Raw genomic sequence first — 27,041 nt, forward strand, 5'->3', positions numbered from 1 at the left:
GTGAACCAACAGAAAATGGCACATCTCCATGCCTACAGAAAAGATGCAAAACATGTGCCCACATCTATGATACAGACCGTATAGTTATATCACACTGCCGACTTGAACATCACATAAAGGGATCATTTTCCTGCAGATCATCTAATGTAGTCTACCTAATTTTCTGCATGAAATGTCCTGACATTGCACTCTATGTGGGAGAAACTGGACAAACACTCCGCCAGAGAATGAATTTACACAGGTTCCACATTAAACATGGCAACACAGATGTTCCTGTGGCAGCCCACTTCAACAGCCATGGACACTGTGAGAGGAACTTTAAAGTCACCGTGCTTATGGGCAACTTCAAAACACAGCAAGAGAGAAAAGAATGGGAAGTTAAACTCATGCTAAAATTGAATACATTACAACATGGATTGAATAAAGACAAGAGTTTTATGGCCAGATATGAGGATTGTTTACATCTCTCAGAATGACATACAACCTGTCTACAGATCCACATTGTTTTGAAAAAACTCATTACAAACTTCAAAAGACTTTGTTGGACAGTTATCTTATCCAGAGATCTTGACAATACATTGTTCTTTTCACTCTTGTTAAATTAACCCTAGCCTGAAGGAATCTATTAATTTTTTACATTTAAAATTTCTCATTTAAAGATTTACCAATGTTGATTCTTGTCCTAGAGTGTGTATATAAACATAGGGAACTTCAGTCTCTGTATTACATCTTGCCTGAAGAAAGGGGCCTGAGTTGCCTCGAAAGCTTGCATATTGTAATCTTTTTAGTTAGCCAATAAAAGGGGTCATTTTGCTTGGCTTTTCTCTACATTCTTAATGGCTAACACGGTACAACACCCTAGTACTAAAGAATTACAAAAAGAAAGACAGTTGGACAAAAACTAGAGCTTTCATTTTCAAAAGCTATAGTTCACTGCCTAGAAGTAAGACTTTCATATTAGTGACTGGAATGGTGGGGGATTTTTTTCTGTTATTGAACAGGATGGGTTGGATGCAGTTGCAATTTTTTAGTGATGCAAGAATCACGATCAAGATCATTGTGCTTCCTGCTAGTGGTTGGATGCGAAAATATATGAAGCAGACTTTTTTCTAAAATATTAGGTTTAGCAAATTCAGCTTAGTAATAATATTTTAATTTCAACTTCAAAGGAATGAGATACAAAAATTAAGCAAGCAATTTAAGAATTCCTGTATCATCTGAAAATTCTTTCTTTGAAGATGGTTCAGAATTTTCTACTGTGTCATCTAGCACCTTATCATTGAACATTTCTTCAGAAAATTTAAAACAAAAGAAAGCAACAAAAAAAGTGAAATCAAAGAAAATTAAAGAGAAATATGTCAAAGCTACAAAAAGAGGTATGTTTTAAATGTAATTTGCAGAATATTAGTACTAATCTGATATATACTGTCTTTCAATATTTTTTATTAATTGCTTATTCATTGGGGCAGCAATGGAGATTCAATGGTTAGCACTGCTGTAATGGGAACCGTGGCTATTAAAAATCTTACATTAAACCAAACACACACACTAGGGCCAATTTAGCATCAACAACAATCCACCTAACCTGCATGTCTTTGGACTGTGGGAGGAAATCTGAGTACCTGGAGGAAATCCACACAGAGAAGACCTGGGACACAAATGCTGGTCTCCTTACTAGGAGGCAGCAGGGCTACCACTGCACTACCATGCTGCCCAATAAATGTATATTTGAATGAAAAATGGAGCTGCAGTAATTAAAATAAACCCATCAGTAAAACTACATTTCTAGTTTTTAACCCCTCAGTTTGGGCTAAAACAATCATTTGGGTCAAAGATCCTAACATCGTAATTCAAAAGATGTCCATTCCAGCTGGGATTCGATTCTTATCTCCTGGAGCTGTGAGGCAGCAGCACAAAGCAGTATGCTGCTGTGCCACCCCAAAATACCTTGCACACATTGCTATATATTGTAAAGAAACCTGAATAACATAATGTAATAATGTGCTTAATATGACCTAAAATGGGATATTTGTAAACCAACAAATGGCTATTGAATACTTTATAATACATACCTAAGTTCATATACAGTTTTTCAGGACAATGTTTTACTAGTAAATGAGTAATATTTAACAACCTAATATATAAGTCATAAAATGTTTTATAAAGTGTATTTTGCATGATATAAAACAAAGCAAAATTGAAATAGCATAATTCAATAATTTTATTGTGTGTAATAATTGGTTATTAATGTTAAGTAACATAATTAATAAAATGCTTACGGACTGCTTATAAAGGACACTATAAACTATAAACATGGTTGCCACAGGCTTCTGAAATGTCAACAAAAAAAAAAAAAAACTGCATTACTGACTCTTGCCAGACTGTGCCCAGAAAGTACAAAGAAAAACAATGGGTAACTGGACATGTGCATGGTTGAGGCACAGACAATATGGCCTGTCTGTTTTGAAGAGATAGTTACAGGTGTGTAGTCTATATAATTTACCATTGTGTGTGTTTATTTCTTGTTCTTCCAGTAATTGTTTTTCTAAGATGTTTTTGTCATTGGCCAATTAATTGTATGTGTTTTGCTACTTAATAATTCGATTTTTGAAATCAAAAATGTGTAAATGAGCTTGACAATTGAATACCCAATATACAATGAAATGTGATAGATTAAATTTTGTAACAACTCTCTCTAGCTCTCTTTCTCTAACTCTTTCTCTCTCCTCTCAGAAAATTAGGTCCTAAGACTGTTCATGCTACAAGACAGTCAACTGACATTTCTTACATGACAGACATTCTTCTGATTGTAGGACAGCCCAGTCATAAGATGTGACTAGTCATCTGGTCATTGCAACCCTTCTCATACTGTATGGGAAAAGATGGCTGATGAAGCTGAAATTCGGAATGACTCCGAAAAATGATACTGCAACTACAAATTGATCTAATCATCTTAAAATCAGGAAGCAGCAAAAATTCTTATCTGCACTTATACATACATCAAGACTTTGGCATCAGTTTCTTCAGCACCCCCAGGCACAGGAGCATTCCATTCATTCCTCACAGGTGATAAGATCTCGCTTTAACCCCAAGTCTGTCTTCTCCAGGTAACCAGCAACTTTTACAGCTGAGCTCACTCAAGCATTTCAATAACTGGGCTAGTAAGAGTCCACGGCAATATCTTGTGCATACAGTGCATCCGGAAAGTATTCACAGCGCATCACTTTTTCCACATTTTGTTATGTTACAGCATTATTCCAAAATGGATTAAATTCATTTTTTTCCTCAGAATTCTACACACAACACCCCATAATGACAACGTGAAAAAAGTTTACTTGAGATTTTTGCAAATTTATTAAAAATAAAAAAATTGAGAAAACACATGTACATAAGTATTCACAGCCTTTGCCATGAAGCTCAAAACTGATGACACACCTGATAGGTCTCTTTAATGAATTTGTAATATTTTGGTTTGTGTAAAGACTAACAAGGACTTGTTGGAAAATGTAACAAAATAAAAAGTATGCTATGTTACCTGTAGTGGCATAAAAGTAAAGGTAGCTCTGAATGAAATTTATTCAAGTAAAGTACAATTAGCTGAAAAATGTACTTAAGTAACAAAGTAGTTGTACTTTGTTATTTTACACCTCAGGCATATTTTACTTATTAACTATGTGTACTTGAATGGTGTCTAATTGGATTAAATATGAGGGGGCAGTTTACCTGTACCTGTACCTGGTGTTGGCTGATGTTTCTGAATACTGGCCGCCTTCTTAACCAATGATGAAGTGTGACCACCATGTCAGTTAAAGGCTGAGTGTTACTATATGACTGCTTATAAAAACAAAAATCGTATGATTCCATTCATTGATCTTATAGACAGGGCACTTCTATTTATAATTGTATATTTAATCTTTGTGATTTCTCATTAATGAAATGTCACTGAGATTACACAGTTGGTGAACCAGCTGAGGGGAAGAAAGGCTGCAGGGATCTGTCGTATCTGGGGTGAACTTCTCCAAGCTAGTGGTAAGGCTGTTCTCCTGGCATTGCAAGCAATCTTTGCTTCCATTTGGGAGACAGGCATCATCCCAACTGACTGGAAAATGGGACTTGTTGTCCCTATCTGGAAAGGGAAGGGTGATCGCCTGGATTACAGACACTACAGGGGGATAACACTCCTCTCAGTGCCAGGTAGGATCCTTGATAGGGTCGTCCTCATTAGGATCCGTGATCACTTGCTCACCTACCAGCAACCGGAACAGTCAGGTTTTACACCTAAGAAGTCTACCATCGACCGCATCCTGGCACTGAGGGTTCTCATGGAGCGCAAACACAAATATAGGCAGAGTTTCTTTGCAGCCTTTGTCGATTTTCGACTCAGTTGATCGAGCTGCCCTGTGGGACATCCTGAGGGTTCATGGGATCCCCTCGAGGTTGCTGGATATCATGGCCGGCCTATACACTGGTACTGTACCTCTGTGTTGTTCCCAGTTGATTCTGGGTTTCGTCAGGGGTGTGTTTTTGCTCCTGCTCTGTTCAATGCTTATATGGACTGGGTGTTGGACAAGGTTGTGGGGTCCAGTGGCTGTGAGGTATCTGTTGGTGAAGAAAGATTCACAGATCTTGATTTTGCTAACTATACTGTGATCTTCGCGAAGTCAATGGAGGCTCTGATCAAGAGACTGAGCGAGGAGTCTGAGTGTCTGGGCTTGCAAGTGTCCTGGATAAAAACCAAGATCCAGGCCTTTAATGACCTCTTGGGCACAGCCATCAGCAGTGTGTCTGTCTGTAGAGAGAGTGTCGACCTTGCGAGGTTTACTTACCTTGGCAGTGACATTCATGTCTCTGGTGACTCTTCCTATGAAGTCAGTAGATGGATTGGGAGAGCATGGGGGGTCATGAGGTTGCTGGAAAGGGGTGTGTGGCCCTCCCGATATCTATATGAAAGGATGACAGTCCAAGTCTTTAGAGTCCTGGTGCTTCCTGTCTTTCTATATGGCTGCGAGACATGGACGCTATTCAGTGACCTGAGACGAAGACTGGACTACTTTGGTACTTTGTCTCTTCGGAAAATCCTTGGGTACCTTTGGTTTGACTTTGTGTCAAATGAGCGGTTGCTTATGGAGTCCCGAATGAGGCACATTACCTGAATTGTGAGGGATCATCAGTTACGGCACTATGGCCATGTGACGCGTTTCCCCGAGGGTGATCTGGCTCATAAGATCCTCATTGTTGGGGACCTGAGTGGCTGGTCTGGGCCAAGGGTTCGCCCACATAACACCTGGCTGCGGCAGATAGAGGGTCATTTCTGGAGGGTGGGACTGGACCGTGTGTCTGCCTGGGGGGTTGCCTACTGGGATCCCGAGTCATTTCGTCATGTAGTTTGGTCTGTGCATGATCCCCAACTTGACTTGACTTGATTCTGTTTTATGTTGTCCCTTGGCTATCATCAAACAAGCATGCCTTTTATTTTAGATTTTAGAAATACCTAGGGATGTATACTGTAGGTAATTGCTATAATTTCTTGTTAACCCTGCTCATTTAACAATGTAATTTATTTGGAGAGAGATAAGTGAGTATCTGTTAAATGGACAGACACTTTTAATGCGATGCTCATTTTGGTTTAAAGGAATGAAAATGCTAAGACAAATCAGCTATAATGTTCAACCAATGCTTTTCCAATTTATTTTCCTTCAGTTTTTTCTTTTATTTGTTTTTGCTAAATTGGTTATACATTGCATGTTGAAAATTAAAATCTGAAATCAATATGAAGCCAATATCAGAATCGCCAATGTGGCCATCTAGCAGAGACATGCAGATCCCTGTCTTTTGCTGAAGAACTGGAAGAATTTGGCACACAGTGTTCATCCTTTTGTATGTAGCTGTGATGAAGCCCATCAATAAGCCATTGACTAATACCTTATGGGCTTTGCTGTGCTACAGGCTCTGCAAGTGAAAGAGCTAACAGCAGAGGGAAACAATTTTGCTGCTTTAAGAGTTTGGAATTTAAAGGAGATGCAAGTTTTTTTTTGACTGTTTGCAATACAATACAATTACACACAAGGAGTGCTGTAATGGGCTTTAACAGGCCATTCATTTTGACAGCCCCCCAGCCTTGACTCTCGTAAGAAGATAAGGAAGGAAACACTCCCCAAAAAACCCTTGTAGGGAAAAAATGGAAGAAACCTTGAGAAAGGCAGTTCAAAGAGAGACCCTTTTCCAGGTAGGTTGGGCATGCAGTGGGTATCAAAAAAAGGGAGTACATACAATACAATGCACAGAACAGAACACAAGTACTCCTCAATACAATATAATAGTACAGTAGAAGTATTATAAATTCAGAGCAGAATTCAACAGTAGATGATATTACTTAATATGATTTGGATTTGTTCAGAGGCCTGGAGACCTTGGTCATCTGGGCCAGCCAATCTGATGAAAGAACCCCTCTACCCGATGATTCCTGCGATCCTCCATCAGAGATGACTTTACCTTAGGCAGGCAAAACAACTTGGCAGGTGGGCAGTGGCACCAAGTGTCACATTTGAGTAACAAGAAGAGAAACAGAATAGGTGAGGGTTACTAACAAATTATAACTATCATATTACTTATGTTTTAGTGCTAATGACTAACAACAGAGATGCAGTATGTACAGTTAATCAGCAGCTTTAGTCAGGATATGCTAAACTGAAGTGGTTTTGAAAGCTAAGACCGAAGTAGTAGCAGGCAGAACATTCCACAGTTTATGGGCCATTTAACTAAAAGCACAACCTCGCACTGTTATTTTATTAATGCTTGGAATCATAAGCAGACCAGCATCTTGAGATCTTAATGTACATTCTGGTTTGTAAGTCATGATAAGTTCACACAAGTAAGCCAGACCTTGGCCATTTAAGGCTTTATATGTTAAAAGAAAGATTTTGAAATCTGCCCTAAACTTAACTGGGAGTCAATATAAGGATTTACCACTAGAATCCCTGAAGCCTACGAAAAAACCTGTAATCCTGAGCCACCTTAAATTCCATCGCACTTCCCCATTAGCGTCTTTTGTTTTGTAAATGTGTCGATCAGCACAAGCAGCAAGCAGCCTGCTATCCCATCCCCTTCAACGCTACAGCTCAATTCTGGCAAAAAGTTCTCCCTGTGCCAAGATATTTGCAATTTCTATTTTTGATGGTACACCGACTGTATCAAGCCCTGGGTGGTAGCAGTCTCGGAATTAGGGTCTTTTTAAGTTTACTAATCAGTTGTGAAGCAGAGAACACTTTTCCTCCACCCCTCAGGGGAGAGACAACTCTATAAAATTTAAATGAATAGCTTTACTTAGCTTGCTTACATTTACTGTACACTAAAGATTGATTAAACTCTCTAGTAACATCAATAGAAAGAAGTCAGTTGGGAAAACAAAGTTCTTTAAAAGTTCATTTTTCTTCAGCTAAATTAGAATGGAGTAGAAATTGTAAGCATAGAGTAGAATGGACAGAAGCCATGGACAGCAATAGAGCAAATTACCTATCCAAAGATAATTATGTTCACAAACCATAACAACATATACAAAGTTTCTTTTATTGTAGTAAAACATTAGGAAATGAAAGGCTGCCCCAGTTGGCAAGTAGCTGGCTATTAGAGGTCCCTGGGGTTGAATATTTGGAGTACAATGTGGATAGATGCTATATTTCAAATTCCTTGTTTATTACTTTTTTATCCATTTTTGTTTCTCTTCTTTGTGTTAATAGAGTTACTGGGGTTAGTTGTTTGCATTATTATGTGTTTCTTTTTAGTTTTGTGTATTATTTCATTTCAATGTGTCTGTGCATGTCCAATGCATCTTGTGGGTGGTTCCTCAAGAGGTGGGGCCATCTTTCTATCACCATCAAGGGGTTAGTCTGTGCTTTTTTGTGAAGTTTCTGTATTTTTGGCCTTATGCTCTGTTTTTGACTTCAGGCTTTATGTTTTTGTTACTTGTTTACCTTGGATTGCCTTTGCCTTTTCAGGCAACCCCTGCTGTGTCTTTTGTACTCTTTGGAGATTCCCTGTTTTACAGCAATTTTTGTGATAATAAATTGATTATTTATAAAGATCCTGTGTTTGACTTACCAGGGTTTGATGGTTTCCCCCATCTAGTTTTTATTTTTGAGTCATTTTTGGAAGTTATTATGCTTGAGTACCCCAAGTTCATGACAACAGTGAGACAGGTAAGAGGTTAAAGGTAACAAGTGCATAGCTGGTTTTTACATTTCTTCCTAACCACCATTAAGAAAAAATCTAAGAGGTTAGTTGGTACCTTTTGTTTTAATCTGATAACACAATGAAACATTTATGTCCAGATACATAGATCTTAATGATATATTGAAACATAAAGTATACTAGATGTCCCCCATGGCTCCACCTGCATAATAGTGAAACAGGACAAACTTTAAAAATCAATAAAAAAAAATTTAAAAAATGTAATAATTTATATTGAGAAAAATTTAAATTGATGGCTTTTGTTTCCAAGGGCCTCTTGATATACAATATTTTTGGTTTTGCTTTCAGGGGTGAGAATGTAGCTGTGATTTCTTTGCCAAAAATGTAAAAAGTTGGCAAGGTATCTCTGACCAAGCGGAAGGTAGGTACGCTCCAACGTCAAACATTGCCATTGTATCTGATCGTGTTCAGCTCTGATGTGAGAGCATCCCCTGCGTGGAGAGAAGTGCACGTGGATATCTCTGCCATTGAACAGGTACCCTCTAAAACACAGATAGCTGTGATCACTCTCTCAAAAACGTCAAATGTTACTCTTTTACAATATCTAGATCATAATGTCTGCTGAACAAATAGGTATCGCTAGCTAAGCAGAGGCAAGGTATGCTCCAACACGTTGTGAGAGGTAGAGCGACTTGAACGGAGACTGCCACGTGAGTGAGGATGGCCCTACTTAGCTCCTTATTCCTGAGGTCCCGCCTCCCCCTCCACTCTGCCCGCAGCCTGTCTCTCGCATTCGCGTGAATAAAGCAGTGTCGCAACTGAACTATAATGCAATAAGAGAAGTCGCAAAATCAACCATAATATTCAAGCAAATTATAGAAAAAAACCCAATCTAAATCCGTTAAGTAGTTCTCTTATGAAAACCGGATAGACAGACAGACATTAAACTTTATATATATAGAATGTGGGATACGGCCCTGACATAGACAGGCAGACACCGTAGGTTCGAACACCAACACACGTTTATTCATATTTACAGTGAAACACAGCACACAACCCACTTTCACCCTCAAAGTCCAGGCCTCTCAATAATGCCTCTCTCTCTCTAGGTCCGCCTCCACTCCTCTCCTACCGAGCTCTGTCCTTCTTCCTCCCGATTCCAGGCATTGAAAGGAGGGAGGCGGCCCCGTTTATATCCACCCGGATGTGCTCCAGGTGCCTCCCAATGAGCGCCTGCCGGCACTCCCTGGTGTGATGGAAGTGCCAGCTGTGCACCCGGAAGCACTCCGGGTGTCCCTGGTCTTCTTCCCCCCAGCACTTCCAGGTGTGGTGGAAGTGCTGAGAGCCAGGGCTCCTCAGGCAACTGGGCGCCCCCCGGCAGTGACCACGGGCCCCTATAGGGTTGAGCTTCCATGCTCCTTTCCCGTGGTCCCCAAAGCCAACAGCTGCTCGCCACAAGAGATATATAGAGATTAACCATGATGACTGTAACAGTGCATCAGTTATAATATATTTCAACTGATCTTACCAAACAATGGATTAAATGTCATAAAAATGTTCACAGACCATAGCAACATCCAATAAATTGTACTAACTACAGTTATTTTCACAGAAAAAATGTATTTTACTAAGCATTGATTGAAGCACATGGTAATATTGCAGCAAAGTTGGACCAAATCTTTCACCATTGTGGACCAAAAACATGTTTTGATTAACCTTTAAATTCTAGTAATGAGGGAATTGAGTTTCCAAATTGCATCAGTTTAATAAGCTTCTTACACAGCAGTGAAATCTTCCAGAACTCCTTTAGGTATGCATTCATAAGTTTCCATAATGTCTTACGCAAAAAATATCAAAATGAGCCAAAAAACGCTCTTGTGGTATAATAAGTTAATTCTGGGCTTTCCAAGACAATTTTGCCATGAATTATTGACTGATTTGAAGTGGTCAAAAACGCTGAAGTACAATACTCATCTAGCTTGTCTTGTTTCACACATTTAGTTGTTTTAAGATATGAAAGTTTCTTTCAGTCAAAGTAAATGACAAAAATTTCACTGGTGCACTATAACAAATGTCTTGTTTCTTTGAAAGCAAGTTATAGAGATAAAAAGTAACAATTTATTAAAACATATTTTTTATTTCCTCAGGGAATGAGTTTTTAAAAAGAGAATACATGGATGAACCTTGTTGGAGAATACAAATATCTATAAGAGTTTCATTTCAACACATCAAAAGCATCTTCCTCAGATTCTAGTTATAATATACATAGAATAGTCTAGATGTCATAAAATTGGTGCTTACTTTATGTACTATGTGCTTTCAATTTTCCAAATGCTCTCTGTACATCTGCTATTTTGTAGGGGCCCTGCTGGATCTCTTCATAATCTACTAATATCATGAACTTGAGAGTACTTCAGCATAAAGTCCCAAAATCATTAACCAAAGGCCCCACAAGGAGAAAGATCCTTCAACCTTTGACTTGTAAACAAAAGGGGATTGGAAGATTTTTTATAAATAAAAAATATTTATTGCACAAAAATTGTTCTACTTAAAAAAAATCCAGGGTGCAGAAAAGGCACAGCAAGAGTTTCCTAAAATAGGCCATCCCAAAGCAAACATTGTCACAATACACAATCTACTAGAGAGGTCAAAAACAGAATAAAAATGGTCAATAAATTCAGGGAATCAATAATAAACAATAATCACTAAAATCACCAGGCGTATTCAAATGAACTGCAAGGAACTGCTTGTTTTCCCAGCCTTTATAGGCTTGAGGGTAGTCCCTGGACAGTGATGGGCAGGTGGTCCCAGCTCTTGGGGAACCTCCCACAAGACACATGGAACATTCCAGAAGATACATAGACATATAGAAACTAAGTGATCGATGTTATATTAACATAATCAAAAAAATCAAAAATGAACAAAAAAAATATAAAAAAGGAATTTGAGCCACAGCCAGGTGAGGAACCTTGGCTGAAACATAACCACTAATTAGATAAGCTGCAGGTCATAATCTGAACTTAGTTGTCACTCACACTCAGTTGTCTTAAATCTTTTCAATGTCTACTTTATCAAAAGCTCTTATTTTGCAGGTGTTTCCAGGGAGTCATTATTAAATAATAATGTTTGCTCTTTATTTGGAGGACAGGGCACGAATTCAAGTCCTGAGTGCCCAGTATAAAGAATTACAGCCCAAGGCTTTATCAAGCTTTATCAGTTTTAAATTTAATTTGAAAAAAAAAACATGTTGATAAAAGGCTTTTTTAAACATTATTTTATTTTTTCTTCATTTCCCCATGCATACCAAAACTTCTCTGCACTTTCAGACCTCCAAGTTTTTCAACTAGGTACATACTGTACATGGTCAATTCACAGCGAACATCATATGTTGTGGTAATGACTAGAAAGATAACTTGTGAGTGCTGTGGGTTTTGAAATGTTGTGGAATGTATTTTTGTCTGCGGTGGGCTGGCGCCCTGCCCGGGATTGATTCCTGCCTTGCGCCCTGTGTTGGCTGGGATTGGCTCCAGCAAACCCCCGTGACCCTGTGTTAGGATATAGCGGGTTGGAAAATGGATGGATGGATGGATGTATTTTTGTATGCTATATTGTTTTTATTAATTGAGAAGACATAGTTAACATTTTGAATTATTGTACATGAAAAATGTAAATAATAGAGCTGAACAGTTGTGCAGTCTCCTTTGCCTGAGTGTGCAGACTGCTGTTTTTAATTCAAAAGACTCAGAGCTACAAGAGCTCCAGATACGAGCTATGAGGGATGATCAATGCAATCAAAACATGGTACGGAAGCGGGCTGGAAAATTATTTCAGCGGCAGAGATCCATGTTAATTGTGGAAAGAACTAAAGTGATTGCATACTACAAAACCTCAACAGCTGTGCCCACAGACAATCTCGCCTCACTCCCAGATGAGCTGAATAGCTTTTACATTCATTTTAAACTTCACGGCTGAGACATGGTGAGAGGCACGATGTTACCAGCACTACTGGTAAATGGAGCCATCCTGCAGGTGATAAAGGCCAACATGAGTAAAACCTTAAATGGGTTAAACACTACAAATCCACTGAGGGCACCCAGTTGTCATGGCTGTACACTGACATCTTCAGCTTGCCCGTGTCCTTATGTACAGTGCCACAGTGTTTTAAGAACAAAGAAATCTGCTGTTTCCACCATGAATAACTATAATTCCATGTGTCTGGTGAAACCACATCATGAGTCACATTAACCACAACATCCCTGCTACCCTGCATCCACTGCAGTTTGCATGCCAGTGTAAAAGATTTGTGAATGATGCAATCTCTCTTGCCCTGCACACTGCTCTGGGATATCTGGAAAGAAAAGAACACCAGTCAGGATGCTGTTCACTGACTGTGTTCTGCCTTTAATATCACCATGCCATGTAGCCTGGTGATTCAGCTAAAGCTTGGAGAGTGTGGTCTGAGCAGCTCCATCTCTGGTTGGGTGTTTGATTTCCTGACAAGCTAACCCTAGTCTACTGTGACTGGGAAAAAATAACTCCTCCACATCCATTAACATTTACATTCTGAAAAGCTGTCTCAGCAACTGTAATACAGTCTATTCACCTATGACTATGTAGCAAAGCATGAGGGCATCATCATCTTCAAGTTACTGGACAACACCACTGTGATTGGCCTCTCCAAGGACAATGATGAGGCTGCCTACAAGAGGAAGGTGAAAGACTTGCCCGTATTGTGCCATAATAACAACCTCTCCTTGAATGTTGATAACATAAATCCCATTGGGATTAATAAAGTATCTATCTATCTATCTATCTATCTATCTATCTATCTATCTATCTAAAGTAGTTAGTTGTTGACTTAAGAAAGCACAAAGCTGACCATGCTTCACTCCAAAAATGGCTCAGCAAAGCTCTTTTTCATGAGGAGGCTAAAAATTTTGCCATGGAAACCAAAATACAGGAGAACCGTTACCATTGCATTATTGAAAGTATCCTGACCGCTGTGGTTTTGTAAACTGACTTGCCAGGATCGCAGACTCATCCAAAGGACTGCCTGTACAGCTTCTAAAACCATTGGGGCAGACTATCCACAGCTTCATACAATATACAAAACAAAATATCTGAATGGAGCTGAATTCATAATTTCTGATGACAGCCATTCATCTCATTCACTGTTTTCACTTCTGCCTTTTGGGATGCACTACTGGAGCTTCACCCAATGCTCCACTTGCTTCAGGAATAGATTCTACCCACAGGCCATAAGGTCACTGAACTCCCAGTAACCTGATTATACTTGTCCTGCACTGTGAACTTTATGTATAATTTTACAGTATATTACTTTTTAAATTCTTATGTATTTATTCATTTATTTATCTTCTGCAATATTGGTAACTCTAAATTTGACATTTAATAATTTGCTGTTTTCCCGTTTTTTGCATGTCTAAAGGAAACACAATCTCTACAGTCCAATATGAATGATATCACAATGCAAAAATTGATGTTTTAAATAGATAAATGACTAAATATCTCATTTTGGCATGTTAGTCCTTTGCTTTGGCATGGCGTTCTATGTTCATCAATGACCTCTTTCTATTTATGCTAAGGGTCATTGACTGTGGGGTATTCTCTATACCTCTCTATATAAGGACTCTATATTATGTTTGTGCATTCAAAATAGCAAAAAAAAGGGGAGTAAAGCTTCCAAAAACCACAGGCCAGGAATTTGACAAACTTGTGGCCTTAACCCAGGCAGTCAACCCCCAAACACCATAGGCAGTCTTCAGCCTGAAAATGGGCTCTGGCCTTTAAAGTTTAAAATATACTTTTACATGATCCAAAAATACCACAAATACCCCATAAGGAAAAGAAACTCCCCTACCTCAAACATAAAGGTGGAGGGTGGATCTCCAGCAGTGACTTTAAGGTGGCTCCCACTTTTGGGGTACCACCCACAAAACACTAGGAAAATATACACACTTAAACAAATATTACATAATTCCTGTCATGAACTTAGAGATAACCTTAGCATAAAATCCTCAAATCAGTAACCAAAACCCCACAAGGAGAAGGATCCACCAACTTTTGGCTTGTAAACATTAAAGGGCAGATAAAAAGTTTTGTAAGAATTAAACTACAGTTAATCCACAAAGAACGGAACAATAAAAGTAATCACTAGAACTCACTGAAACTACCAAGTGCATGTAAATGAACTGCAAGGGACTGTGGGTGTTCCCAGCTTTTATAGGGCTGAGGGCAGCCCTTTGATGGTAATATGCAGATGGAGCATAGCGTAAGATATATAGTGTAAGTGACATATGGGTTTGTCTGCCATCCTGTTCAGGAAGAAAGGAAGTCTCTTACAAGGAAGGCAGACAAAGGTGGAAGGACAGTGATTGGCTGGTGACCCAACCAGATTGAGAGTTGATCCCTTGCCTGGAAGGAAGGCCAGAATGATGGAAAGATCAGGGGACGTTAGCTAGTTCAAAGCATTTACTACCCCGACACACTAGAGGGCAGCATTCTTGGGTTGCTGCTTTCACTTTCCAGACCACTTGGCAGGCTTGGAATCATAGTTCCATGGGACAGCCCTGCTGTGTGTTTTGGACACCGCCAAGAGATTTGGGAGGCAGAGGACACACTTGCTTGTTCTATACAGGATGTGTGTGTGCTTGTGTTTCAAACGCACTGGTGCCACGAAGTTCAAAAGGCCTCTCCTCACCTCACTATGATAATTGAAGACAAATTCAGTAGTCACAACTCAAACATTAAGAACATCACAGATGTCAATAATAAATCATGCACAGGGTTTACAGTAGGAAAAAGTCAAAAACTTTATATTGGGTGTAAGAGAGCAAAAGACAGGGGAGATGATAAATGTTTGGGGTATGCAAGGATGGACCCCATATATTGTAAAAAAAATCAGCAAAAAATGTAAATTAATTAACAAAATGTCTTTCCAGACATAAGTCCCAGTGCAGACTGAAGTCAAGATGGTGGTGGAACCCTTTAAGGGGAAGTCAAGGCAGAAGGTATGAGCTAAAGGGTCCAGACCCAGCAAGTGATGTCAGATGTCTTCCTGTGACAGGTTGTTGGGTCTGCTAGATAGAAAGGAAGAGGAGAAACCATAGTCAACAGTGCCAACCCTTAACTTGGGGTGGAATTATCATTAGAGAAACCCAGAAGCTGTCCCTCAAGTTTCATTTTAATTTATGTACATTACAGTATTACAATGAGTGTAAAAAACTAATTGATATGTGCAGCATCACATCTGCATCAATTTAACTTTCTACTGATTGTGGAGATAAGAAACATCAATTTAACACTTTTAAAAGACCTATGTCACTTTGTAGCAAAAAGATGATAAGTAACTGAGCATTCTGGGGTTCCATATATGCACTCAATAAAATAAAATGCCAGAAAGGTGATCTGCGGTGGGTTGGCACCCTGCCTGGGATTGGTTCGTGCCCTGTGTTGGCTGGGATTGGCTCCAGCAGACCCCCATGACCCTGTGTTCGGATTCAGCGGGTTGGAAAATGGATGGATGGATGGACAGAAAGGTGATCCTTCATTTGGGTTTGGTGTTGTTTGGTGAGCAGTAGCCTCACATTGTTATTCACATCTATGTTTGTGCTGTGGACTGCACTTTGCTGCTAATACTGCTACATCTGACACCAGTCCTTTCCTGACTATCTGTAGGGTCATTCTCATTAGTCTCAACTGCAGTAATTATACCTTTTTAGAATATGCTTCTTCAAATCATTATTTTTGCATTATATATTTTATGTCAGGTATATTTTTTAATAAAGCAGTGTCCTTTGCTTCTGTCTTTTCATTGATATTTCTTTTCTCCACATGACAATGCTCTCATTCTGAATGACCACCCATGTGGTGTTTTTTCTTTCTTTCTTTTTTTTTGAAGCATGGTAAAAACATCTAATATACAATCTCATAAAAGTGACATATTAGGCAACCCTACTAAATTATTCCAAAACTTAGACAAACTTACATTAAGACAGCCTAACACAGTTATCTCTATAGGTTCCTTGGTTTGCATCCAATATTCTTTGGAGATCAACAGTAACACAAACTAGGAAATGGACAGGTAAAGAAAATAGATGGAAAGGAGTATCTTTAGATAATGAAAATAAAGGAGGGAGATGTACTGCAGTGTCTGCACACCAGGAATAATAGCAAAACCTTCCCATACATTTAATAAATGTTAATTATTTTATTACATACATTAGAGAAAGGTGGTGCAATGTTAGTACTGCTGCCTTGTAATAAGGAGAGAAAGATTCATATCCCAGGCACTGTCAGCAATGAGTCTGCATGTTACATTTGGGTACTCCTATTTCATCCCACAGTCCAGAACATCCAGGTCCAGTGGACTAGTGATATTAAATTGGCCCTTGATGTCTGTGTGTTTGTGTGTGTTCACCCTGTGAGGGTCTGGTGCCCTGTTCAAGGAGTGTTCTGCCTTGCACCTGATGTTTTCTGGGATACCCTCCATCTTCCTTACATCCCTGTCCTGGATAAGTGAGTTTAGAAGATGAATGTAATGACCTAGGAAACAATCATAACTAAAGGCAAAAAAGGGAAAGAACAGAAAGAACAAAAGTAGAAGAAAAATGTAGCCACCATACTTGACCGAGTATTCTCTTTTCTTAAATCTTTGTCTATATAGTGAAAAACCCACCTGAACTATTTTTTTTATGAATGAACCACACAAAATAGAATTCCTCACTTCCAAAATGGTATGCATAGATGTCCTCTGACTGCCAGTGTGTTTCTCCGCTCTGGAGGTCTGCTACCCTCCTGGTAGTGACAGCTGGACATACCATAAACAGAAATTTGTAGAGGTCAGAAAATGGCATGCCTCTCCCTGGTCTGAAAATTCACAAGTAACTGTGTCCCTTGATGCTCATTAGATGTGAAGTTATTACAGCATCAGAACTATTTAGAGCTGAGTGAATTTATTTATAAGCACTCTTTAGCATCTTCATGTTCAGAGTGAGCTACCTGGAAAGAGGTAAGTGATCATTGTATGCTTGTATGAGGTAGGAATGAACTTCTACCACAATTACAAAATATGATATAAAAACAATAATAAGAAGATTTCTGGTGATCAGCAGCATCTTCACAATTTGAAAATGTCATGTTTATTTAATCATATGTTCAATTATGTTTAAACAAATGCATTTCAGATTTTGAATTTATTATTCTAACAAAACAAAAAGATATGTATGGTGCATCATTTTTGAAAGATAAAATATGTTAATTCAGTACATGTAAAAAGCAAATGACTCAATGAAAAATATAGCCTGGAATTCTTGATTTGAAAAAAACAAAGGTCCAGCTCACATAATTCAATTCTTTAAAGTAGAAAGCTATATAATTTCAATGTTTATGAACTAATCAATACAAAAACTCAAAAAATTTCTGGGACTGAAACTGATATATAAACATGTCTCACATTTGTTCATCTTCACTCTGCTTTTATCTGTGATTTTGGATAAAACCGAGTTTAATAGTATGACAAAGCTGCTAAATCTCAGTAGCAACATATTGTGGTTTCAAAGATTTGGAACTTAAATTTAAAAACAATTAATTTCATCTTCCAATCATTTAATTAGAGTTTGCTTTTATTCTAATCTAGAATTTGATTTGACTAAAACCATACAGGAGTCCTCCTTTAAAACACCCAGCTTTTGACAAATGAACCAAGTTACCATTTATTAAGGCATCAAGTCCTCAAATATCCATAGAGGTATATAATAAATACAAACGTCAATCTAGGTAATTATACACTCAAGAAGGTCTCACAGAAGTCACTTTTACTTCCTCACATGTCTCTGTGGAGCTCGCTATCTATGTCCACCAACTTATACAGGTGCATAGTGTAGACTTCAGGACCAAAAAGCACTGCAGACAGTGGTGAAGGCGACATAAAATAGTACCGGCAGGAAACTCTCTTCTGTTTAGGATGTACAGTATTTAGCATATGCTGCTTTAGACAGACAAACAGCATTTTACTGGCAAATGGTACAGGACCATTAACACTCAAAACAAAATATTCAGAGATTGGTTTTTTTTCTACAGTTTATAGAGTGTCACAAACTCGACTCAGAGTCATAGAAAGGTTTGGGGCAGCCACCTGTATAATTGGTTTCCTGGCTGCAAAGTCGAAAATTAGATACAGCACTGATGTGCACAAAACCGAGTCCAAAACAGAACTGAGGGAATAGGGTAAAATTGGAGGCTTTTAAAGGGGAAGACAGGAAGTGAGATCAAAGGGGCCGGGCTCATGAAGGTCTTTAGCCATAGGTTTGAGCCAGGACGTGACATCACAGGGGCCGGAGCCAGCAAGGTCTTCCTCCATAGGCTCGGTCCCGGAAGTGACGTCAAGAGGACCAGGTGGAATCTCCCGTGAATGGTCTGCAGGAAAAGGGAGAAAAAGAGTCAGTGCACTCTGCCACATCCCAATATGACTCGGAACTGCCCTTACTCAAGCCCTTTAGCTGCCTCCCTTGCACATGTGTGTGACAAGGGCTATTCAACAGTCATTCCTAAAGACAACTTTATGAACATAACTGATTTTCTGATACAGCATTTAATATACTCGATTGTTTGTCTGTTATCATTGCTGTACCATTGTCAGTAGTCGGTGGGAGACATACAACTAAGAAACTCATTCAGTTTGAACATATGACAATTCACTCAAACATAACTTCAAATCCTTTATTCTTGTAAAATACAAGGGCTCATTCTGATTTACAGTTTCAGGTTTCAGGCTCAATTTAACCAGATATAGCTTGAGAATAAATACCAGGACAGGCAGCATGTTTTTGTGTTTTGTGTTTCAAAATGGGTTTTAAAAATGGGTAGATTTAGGAGAAAAAATAATGTGAATATATAGTTTAGTATAAAAGGAAGGTAAAACAAAGTATTTGTGCAAAATGAGGACAAATCCACAAATGCATCTCCTTTCTCTTTAATTCTTTTCCTTCTTCTGCTTAGTTTATCCATCCATTTCTATTTCTGTTTTTTAAGTCCATCTTGTTCATAACACAAATGTGAATTAACGTGGGTAACATTAGGAATTCCTGAATGGGATAATAATAATAATAATACATTTTATTTGAAGCGCCTTTCAAAAAACTCAAGGTCACTGTACAATCAGGTTAAAAAAATAAACATTCAATAACTAAAAAATTTAAAATCCAAATAAAACATCAGATAAAACAGCAATAACAGTTACAATGAATAAGCAATTTTGAACAGATAAGTTTTAAGATTAGCCTGAAATTGGTGAAGGGTAGTCATATTCTTAAGATAAGCAGGTAATGAGTTCCATAAGGAAGGTGCCGATCTGCTAAATGCGCGATATCCCATCGTAACAAGACGTGCTGGTGGATTATTTACGGTAAGTTAATGGAAAAAGAGGATCTGAGCATACGAGAGGGTTTAGTGACTTGTAGGAGCTGTGAGAGATATGTGGGGGCAAGATTATGAATGGCCTTATATGTAAGGACTAAAATTTTGTAGTTGACCCTAAACTTTATTGGCAGCCAATGAAGCTGCTGAATAACGGGTGTAATGTGATCAGAATAGGGTGTTTTAGTAATTATACGAGCAGCCGAATTTTGAACAAGTTGAAGTTTATGTAATAACTTTTGAGGCAGACCAAAGAGAAGTGAATTGCAATAGTCCAGGCGGGAGGTGACCAAACTGTTGACTAAAATGGCAGTAGAGTGATTTGACAAAAATGGACGCAAGCGATTAATGTTTCGCAGGTGAAAGTAAGCTGCTCGAGTAACAGAACTGATGTGAGACTGGAAAGATAACGTGCTGTCCAGAATTACACCAAGGCTTTTTATCTGATCAGTACAGGTAACAGAAGTATTGTCTATTACTACTGAGATCTTTGATGCCTTCGCTATTGCAGATTTCGTGCCCATAAGAAGCACCTCAGTTTTATTAGAGTTCAACTGCAAGAAGTTGGAAGATAACCAAGACTTGATCTCAGCAAGGCAATCAGTAAGTGAGGATGGTGGAAGCGATGCAGATGGTGAAGTGGAAATATATAACTGGGTGTCATCTGCGTAACAATGAAAGTTTATCTTCCATTTACGAAAAATGACACCCAAAGGAAGCAGATAAATGATAAACAGCAAGGGGCCAAGGACAGAACCCTGAGGAACCCCAGATACTACAGGAGTGGGAGTGGAGGTACATGTATCCAGCTGAATGAATTGAGTTCTGTCTGTAAGATATGACTTAAACCAAGTTAACGGAATGTGAGAAATACCTAGTGCAGATAGCCTTTTTAGCAGGGTGAAATGACAGACAGTGTCAAATGCAGCACTGAGGTCAAGAAGAACAAGGATTGTGATTAGGCCTGAGTCTGCAGCCACTAAAAGATCATTAGTGATCTTAACTAGTGCCGTCTCAGTGCTGTGAAAACGTCGGAAGCCTGACTGGAATGGTTCGTATAAACTGTTAGCAGATAAATACTGATGAAGTTGGGAAGCCACAGTTTTTTCAAGAACCTTTGAAATAAAAGGAAGATTAGAAATTGGTCGGAAATTATTAAAGTCAGTAGGGTCAACCCCAGGTTTTTTCAGTAGGGGGTGAATCACTGCAGTTTTCATAGACTGGTGAACAATTCCGGTGGAAAGTGACGAGTGAATAATTGAAACAACAAGAGGAGCTAGCGAGGGAAGGCAGGTTTTAATCAGAACAGTGGGAATTGGATCCAAGTGACAGGTTGAAGGCTTAGAGCTATTGATGAGATCCATGATTTCTGAGGTGGAAGGAAGCTCAAACATGGAAAATGAATGAGTAGGAGGAGGAAAATCATCAATGGTGGAGTCAATAGCAACAGAGCCTAAATTATAATGTATTGCCTGGATTTTATCATTAAAAATGTCATTAAGGTGTTACAAAATTCATTAGAAAGGCAGTGCAAGGAAAGAGAGTCTGGGGGACTTGTTAGCGATCTAAGCAAGGAAAAAAGTGTTCCAGAGTTCCCCTTGTTGGAAGAAATTAGGGCAGTAAAATAGGCAGCTTTAGCATGCCATATGCTGCCCCTATAGTGATGCATATGGCTAAAATACATTTTTTTATGAACATTAAGACCTGTCTTCCTGTACAGCCGTTCCAACTGCCGACCTTTAGATTTTAAAATGCGCAAAGCTGGTGTAAACCATGGGGCAGAGTGTGTAAATGAAACTGATCGGGTTTTGAGTGGGGCTACCGAATTCAAAATGTCAAGAAGTCCTTCGTTATAAAAGTTAACTAAATCTGGCGGAGAAATAGTTTGTAATGATTCCAGTTCTTTGCAGAGGACCCTCATGCTCAAACCCATGACCATTCATACCCATTACTAGTCATGGGGTACATTTAAATTACTACTTTTTCCATTTATTAAATTGAATTTTTAAACATCAATCTCCACCCACAGTAGCATTTTCACATTGTTTATGAAAGTTTTTTTCTCCACATTTAAACAAGTGAAAATACATATAATGTAGTCATTTTGTCTACACTTATGTCTTAAACACTGTGCAATTTTGGTACAGTGTGAAGTCTGATTTGCAGTTGCTGACTGACTTTCTGAGTTGATCCGAATTTCAGCTTCAATGGCCATTGTTTTACATGCAGAATAACAGGGGCTGCGATGCCAGATTTCCTCTTATGATTGTGCTGTCATATAATCAGAAAGATTTTTGTCATTGGAGAAATTTCAGTCTACTGCCTTGTAGGATGAGCCAATCTAACAAGCCAATTTTCTGATGTTGCCATTAAATTGTGCATTGTACACATGCAGTCATGGCATGCCAATCAGACCAAACATGCTTGTGCAGTTTGAGCACATACTATATGTGACTGAAGACTTTACCATGCAATGTGAGTAGCCGCTCGACAGTGATTTGTCAGAATTTCAAAGTGTATGCCTGCATTACCCAAAGTAATTGATTCTTGAAGAGATGTGAACACTGCCCAAGATGAGATTTATTGCAAAACTGTAGTGATCGTTAATTTTTTTGCCCTTGCGCATGTATGCAGCATTCAAACTGTGCAAAGGGCAATTTAGATACATTTAGGCAAGCAATACAATAAATGCTATGAAAGAAACTCTCTATGCCCGCTGTGTTGGAATATGGTTTGCATCTAGAAAGGATTACCAATAAGGGAACAAGACATTGTGATGAGCAGTATCCAATTACTGAAGTCCATGTAATAAACAAAAAACAACTAGAGAGCGATTGGAGGCAGCGTTTTTAGAAATCTTCGTTTTTGTGTATTCACATTGAAAGCATTTTCAAAAGTATCTGCTTCTAGAGAGCATTTCCAAAAGCATTAAAGTTGAAAATAATGGGTTATTCTGGACAAAAGGCAAAAAGGGTCACAAATGTCTGTGTTTTTTGAATGAGAACATAGTAGTGTGGATGTAGCCTAAGATGAGTATTGTTAGGCTTCAAAGGAAAGTATAATGACCCATGGTAGTCCACATGGAGAAAGTACAAATTACTCCAGCTACATGGAGTTATTAGAAGACATCATAAAAGGCAAATACAAAAAATACAATATAGAGAACAATTAATCATTTTGTCTTTTGCAGGATCTCTTTTTTCTGATATGAATTCTACTGTATATTCGTCCCTCACATCTTTTATTCAAAATGGAAGAGACTCTCTTGCAGTGGCCATTATAAAAAGTCTTACAGTTGTCATCATTTGGATCATCATCAGCCTCATAAGTTTGGTTTTGGTTTCCACATACTTCAAAACTCCAATGTTCTATGAAAATCCCCGTTACATTCTATTCATTCACATGGTCATCAATGACATGCTCCAATTGACTCTAGCAATGATTCTGTACATTGTCAGAAATGTATTTTACACAGTAAAAATTTACCTTTGTTGTTTACCTGCTCTGCTGGCTTTGTTTGCAACAATGGTCACCCCGCTGAACCTTGCTGCCATGGCTGTTGAGCGCTACATTGCCATCTGCAATCCTCTGCGTCACTCTCAGATTTGCACAGTCAAGTGGACTCACTTGCTCATTGGTCTGATTTGGGTAGTCGCTGTCAGTCCCTTCATTCCTGATTTGTTGGTAACCCTAGCAGTAGAGCCTCTGAGTTTTTTTTACTCTTCTATTTTTTGCCATTCAGATTATATTTTAACAGCTCCTTATTTAGTCTACAAAAGACCCATAATGGATGCATTGTACTTCTCTTTTGTCACCTTGACTCTACTATACACCTACGTAAGAATTGTGTTTGAAGCTAAGAGAGCCACCTCAGAAAAATCTTCTGCCACTAAAGCTCACAATACAATCCTGCTGCATGCCTTTCAGCTTCTCATGTGTTTACTAATATATGTAGTTCAGCCAATTCAGAGTGCACTGTTCAATACATTACCAGACAGTATCCCACATATTCGCTATTTTGTTTTTGTGACAGTATATATGTTACCCAGGTTTCTCAGTCCTATCATGTATGGTGTGCGAGATGCAGCATTTAGAAGATACTTGAAAAAATACCCAGTGTGTCATATGAAAAGAACTAAGGTGGGCACACCGAGTCACATGAGGTGACCTTGGCAAAAAAGCAAAAAGCATAAACCATGTAAAAATATTCCATAAAAAATCATGTGTGTATATCTAAGGTTAATTTATATAATTTCCAACTAAGTGGAGTTTGGTCTCACTTTTAAAGGTTAATTATGTTTTTTTGTCTGAATATTTACTGGATCATATTCAACTGGCTTTAACTGGGTGCTCATCTGGTTTTCTTTCCAACATCCACTGTCTACTAAATGCTGCTTGCCTAAAGCTGGTGTGAACAAAGGCATTTGCACAGGCCAAGTTAATTTTATTAAAATTTAAATTTTAAAAACAGCAACCTGGTATTAACAGGAGTTAATGCTTATTACTCCATCATTAAGCATGATTCACCTTCAACGGCAAAATGCAGGGCTTACAAGTCTTTTCAACAGTGTACTGAACTGACATATAAATTAACTAAGGAAATATAACCTATACATTTTTACTTTTGTTCATACTTTTTATATTTTTGTTAATAATTTATGCAATTACAGTAATCCCTCGCTATATCGTGCTTCGTCTTTCGCGGCTTCACTCTATCGCAGATTTTATATGTAAGCATATCTAAATATATAACGCAGATTTTTCGCTGCTTCGCGGGTTTCTGCAGACAATGGGTCTTTTTACTTCTGGTACTTGCTTCCTCAGTTGGTTTGCCCTGTTGATTTCATACAAGAGATGCTATTGGCGGATGGCTGAGAAGCTACCCAATCAGAGCACGCAGTTAAGTTCCTGTGTGCTGCTGATTGGCTCAGCGACGGAGTGCTGCATTAACCAGGAAGTCTAATCTCACTCATTCAGCATTAACGTGCCCCTGCTACTGCTTCAGGAGCTGTGTCCAAGCGCCAACAGAAGATGCAAATGATTGCAGAAAAGGTAAAAGTTTTGGATATGTTGAAGGAAGGAAACAGCTACACCTCTGCAGGACACCATTATAGCATCAATGAGTCCACGATTCTTTTTATTTAAAAAGGAGGAAAAGCATATAAGATCTACGGCCGCAGTGTCCTTTAACCAGGGCACAAAACGAGATGCAAGTGGACGTGATAAGGCAGTAGTCTGGATGGAATCTGCTTTAGGGATTTGGATTGAAGAGTGCTGGAAGAAGAACAACGGCGGTGCTAAACAGTCACCTGAAGAGGCTCCTTTAGAAGAGCTGTAACGCTATCCTTTGTTGTGCAGTAAAATAAAACTCATCGTTATCGGACAAGTCATTGCTGGTGAGTAACCATAATTAATTATTTACGTACAGTACTTATTACATGTACATAGTTTAGTGTCACTGTACACACATTTTACTGTATACAATTTTTCTTGCATTGTACGTATTTATTGATGGTGGCCTGTCTGTCGTAATGGCTGTACCATATGTGATATCGGAGACACTCGATATCTTTAAAATAATATTTAGGTTTTACTGTATGTACATAATTTCAACGAATCTTACCTAATATCTAAGAGAATACAAAGGGTTTATGCTGTATAATTGTGCGTGAAATGTTTATAATAGTGTGGGAGAGTTTATAAGGGCTTAAAATATATAAAAATAACCATATAAACATATGGTTTCTACTTCGCGGATTTTCTTATTTCGCGGGTGGCTCTGGAACGCAACCCCCGCGATGGAGGAGGGATTACTGTATTGCAGATGAATTAATCTCTGTAAAGTTTGTAAATACTGTACATATTAATCTGCTGTTGTTCATCTATGACCTTTTGAAAAAGTGCAAAATATTTGTTATGAGACTTTTTAAATAATCATGTTACAGGAATAAAAAAAGTATTTAAAAATATTTTTGGTTTCTGCCTTTATTCAATTTTGCACCATCATACATGAAATTCAGATAAAGAGGGAAATAATAAAATATCTACGTGGCATTGCACATCATCTACAGCTTCAAGTGTAACACAACAATGAGTAAGAGCAGAAAACAACGAAATATAGAGAGCTTTAGAAATAGTTCGTTAGAAGTTCATGCATTAATTAATTGGATGTTTTAATATTCTTGCTTTCGCCTTTTTATACGTTCAATCATTGCCTTTACCTAATAAATTTTCTGTAATAATTTTGTTGCGTTTGCTTTTATTCGCTGCGCCCAATTGAGGTCACCCTTTTGAAGCTCGCCTTTATTTATGCGTGCCTTTATTCGCCACGCTCAATTGAGGTCGCCCTTTTGAAGCTCGCCTTTTTGTGCGCGCCCTTATTGAATAGAACCCTACACATCAGTTCTGTTTTGGACTCAACTTTGTGAAGAGACATTATTGACTTTTTGTTTCTTTTTTTTCTTATCAAGTATACGGGTTGGCTACCCCAAAACTTTTTCTGTGTTCCTCGTTTTATTTGACAGTGGTGTAGTCGGCAGGATTTTGCCTCCAAGCTGACCCTGGAGTGGGACCTGAGAGACATCCTAATAGCCATCTCAATGGAGCTCCAGGTCCTAAGGGTCCAAGTGGGAGAGTACCACATTCTGATCACTGAGTATGAGGCATATTTTGCTGTTCGAAAGGACCAGGTGTGAGCTTTGGCCCAAGTTCTGGTAGTATTACAAAATAAACACCATTGGGAGTGTGTGGGATGGGCTATAAGAATAGGACACAGGGGGCTTATTATGGTCTCTCAGAGGAGAAGGTCACCTATCATGACCCCACAAAGGCAAAGCCCCAGACAAGCAGGCGAGGTTGTTTCAAGAGTGGAGGTTTGACCATGAGCGGCCAATCCACTCCCAGGCGTTCGCCTTGTGGGACAGGGCTGGATGCTGGCTAAGGCCAGATAGGAATAACGCCCAACAGGTTGTTGAGCAAATCACCTGTTATTTAATATTGAATGCCCTGCCTGAATATTTTGTCCAGCCGGTTTGAGGACAACCTTTTATAAATATGATCAATCTCATTGGGATCATACAGGGATATAGGATGTCTTCAAAATCCGGGAGGACACAGACTGGGAAGGCAGAACAGTCCCTTCGTCAAACCCGGACGGAATGTGCCCCTACTCCTGAACTTTCACCACTCAGAGCAAACAGTGAAGCCTCTGGACAAGCAAAAGAGCTCTCTGCTTGGCGAGGATGTGGGATGCAGGGGGACCAGGGAGGAGAAGTACTGTGCCCTGGCTATTCCCCTATCTTTCCCTTGTACAGAGTGGCAATTGTTAATGGGAATAGGGTAAGAGCTCTAATGGATTCCAGTAGCAACATTTCCATTGTGGATTGCCAGTTTGTGTTAACACGACAGTGGTTAAAAAGAAA

At 38.8% G+C, this 27,041-nt stretch overlaps 1 protein-coding gene across 1 annotated transcript; it reads left to right on the forward strand.

The window, feature by feature from the left end:
- The first annotated feature begins 23,007 nt into the window (after window positions 1-23,007).
- On the forward strand, window positions 23,008-26,315 carry LOC114658427 (odorant receptor 131-2-like). Its single transcript, XM_028810500.2, has 2 exons — window positions 23,008-23,760; window positions 26,145-26,315. Exons 1-2 carry the CDS (start codon window positions 23,023-23,025, stop codon window positions 26,313-26,315), a joined length of 909 nt encoding a protein of 302 aa, XP_028666333.2. The 5' UTR covers window positions 23,008-23,022.
- The last annotated feature ends 726 nt before the right edge of the window (window positions 26,316-27,041 follow it).

Source organism: Erpetoichthys calabaricus, chromosome 10, assembly GCF_900747795.2.
Source record: "Erpetoichthys calabaricus chromosome 10, fErpCal1.3, whole genome shotgun sequence".
In the NCBI taxonomy this organism is placed as follows: Eukaryota; Metazoa; Chordata; class Cladistia; order Polypteriformes; family Polypteridae; genus Erpetoichthys; species Erpetoichthys calabaricus.

Excerpts from the sequence above, each read along its gene's own strand:
- LOC114658427 (XM_028810500.2), top strand. The coding sequence starts at position 23,023 with ATGGTCATCAATGACATGCTCCAATTGACTCTAGCAATGATTCTGTAC. Across the intron at positions 23,761-26,144 it reads GTCATATGAAAAGAACTAAG|TGGTGTAGTCGGCAGGATTT; the intron begins GTGGGCACACCG and ends TTTATTTGACAG.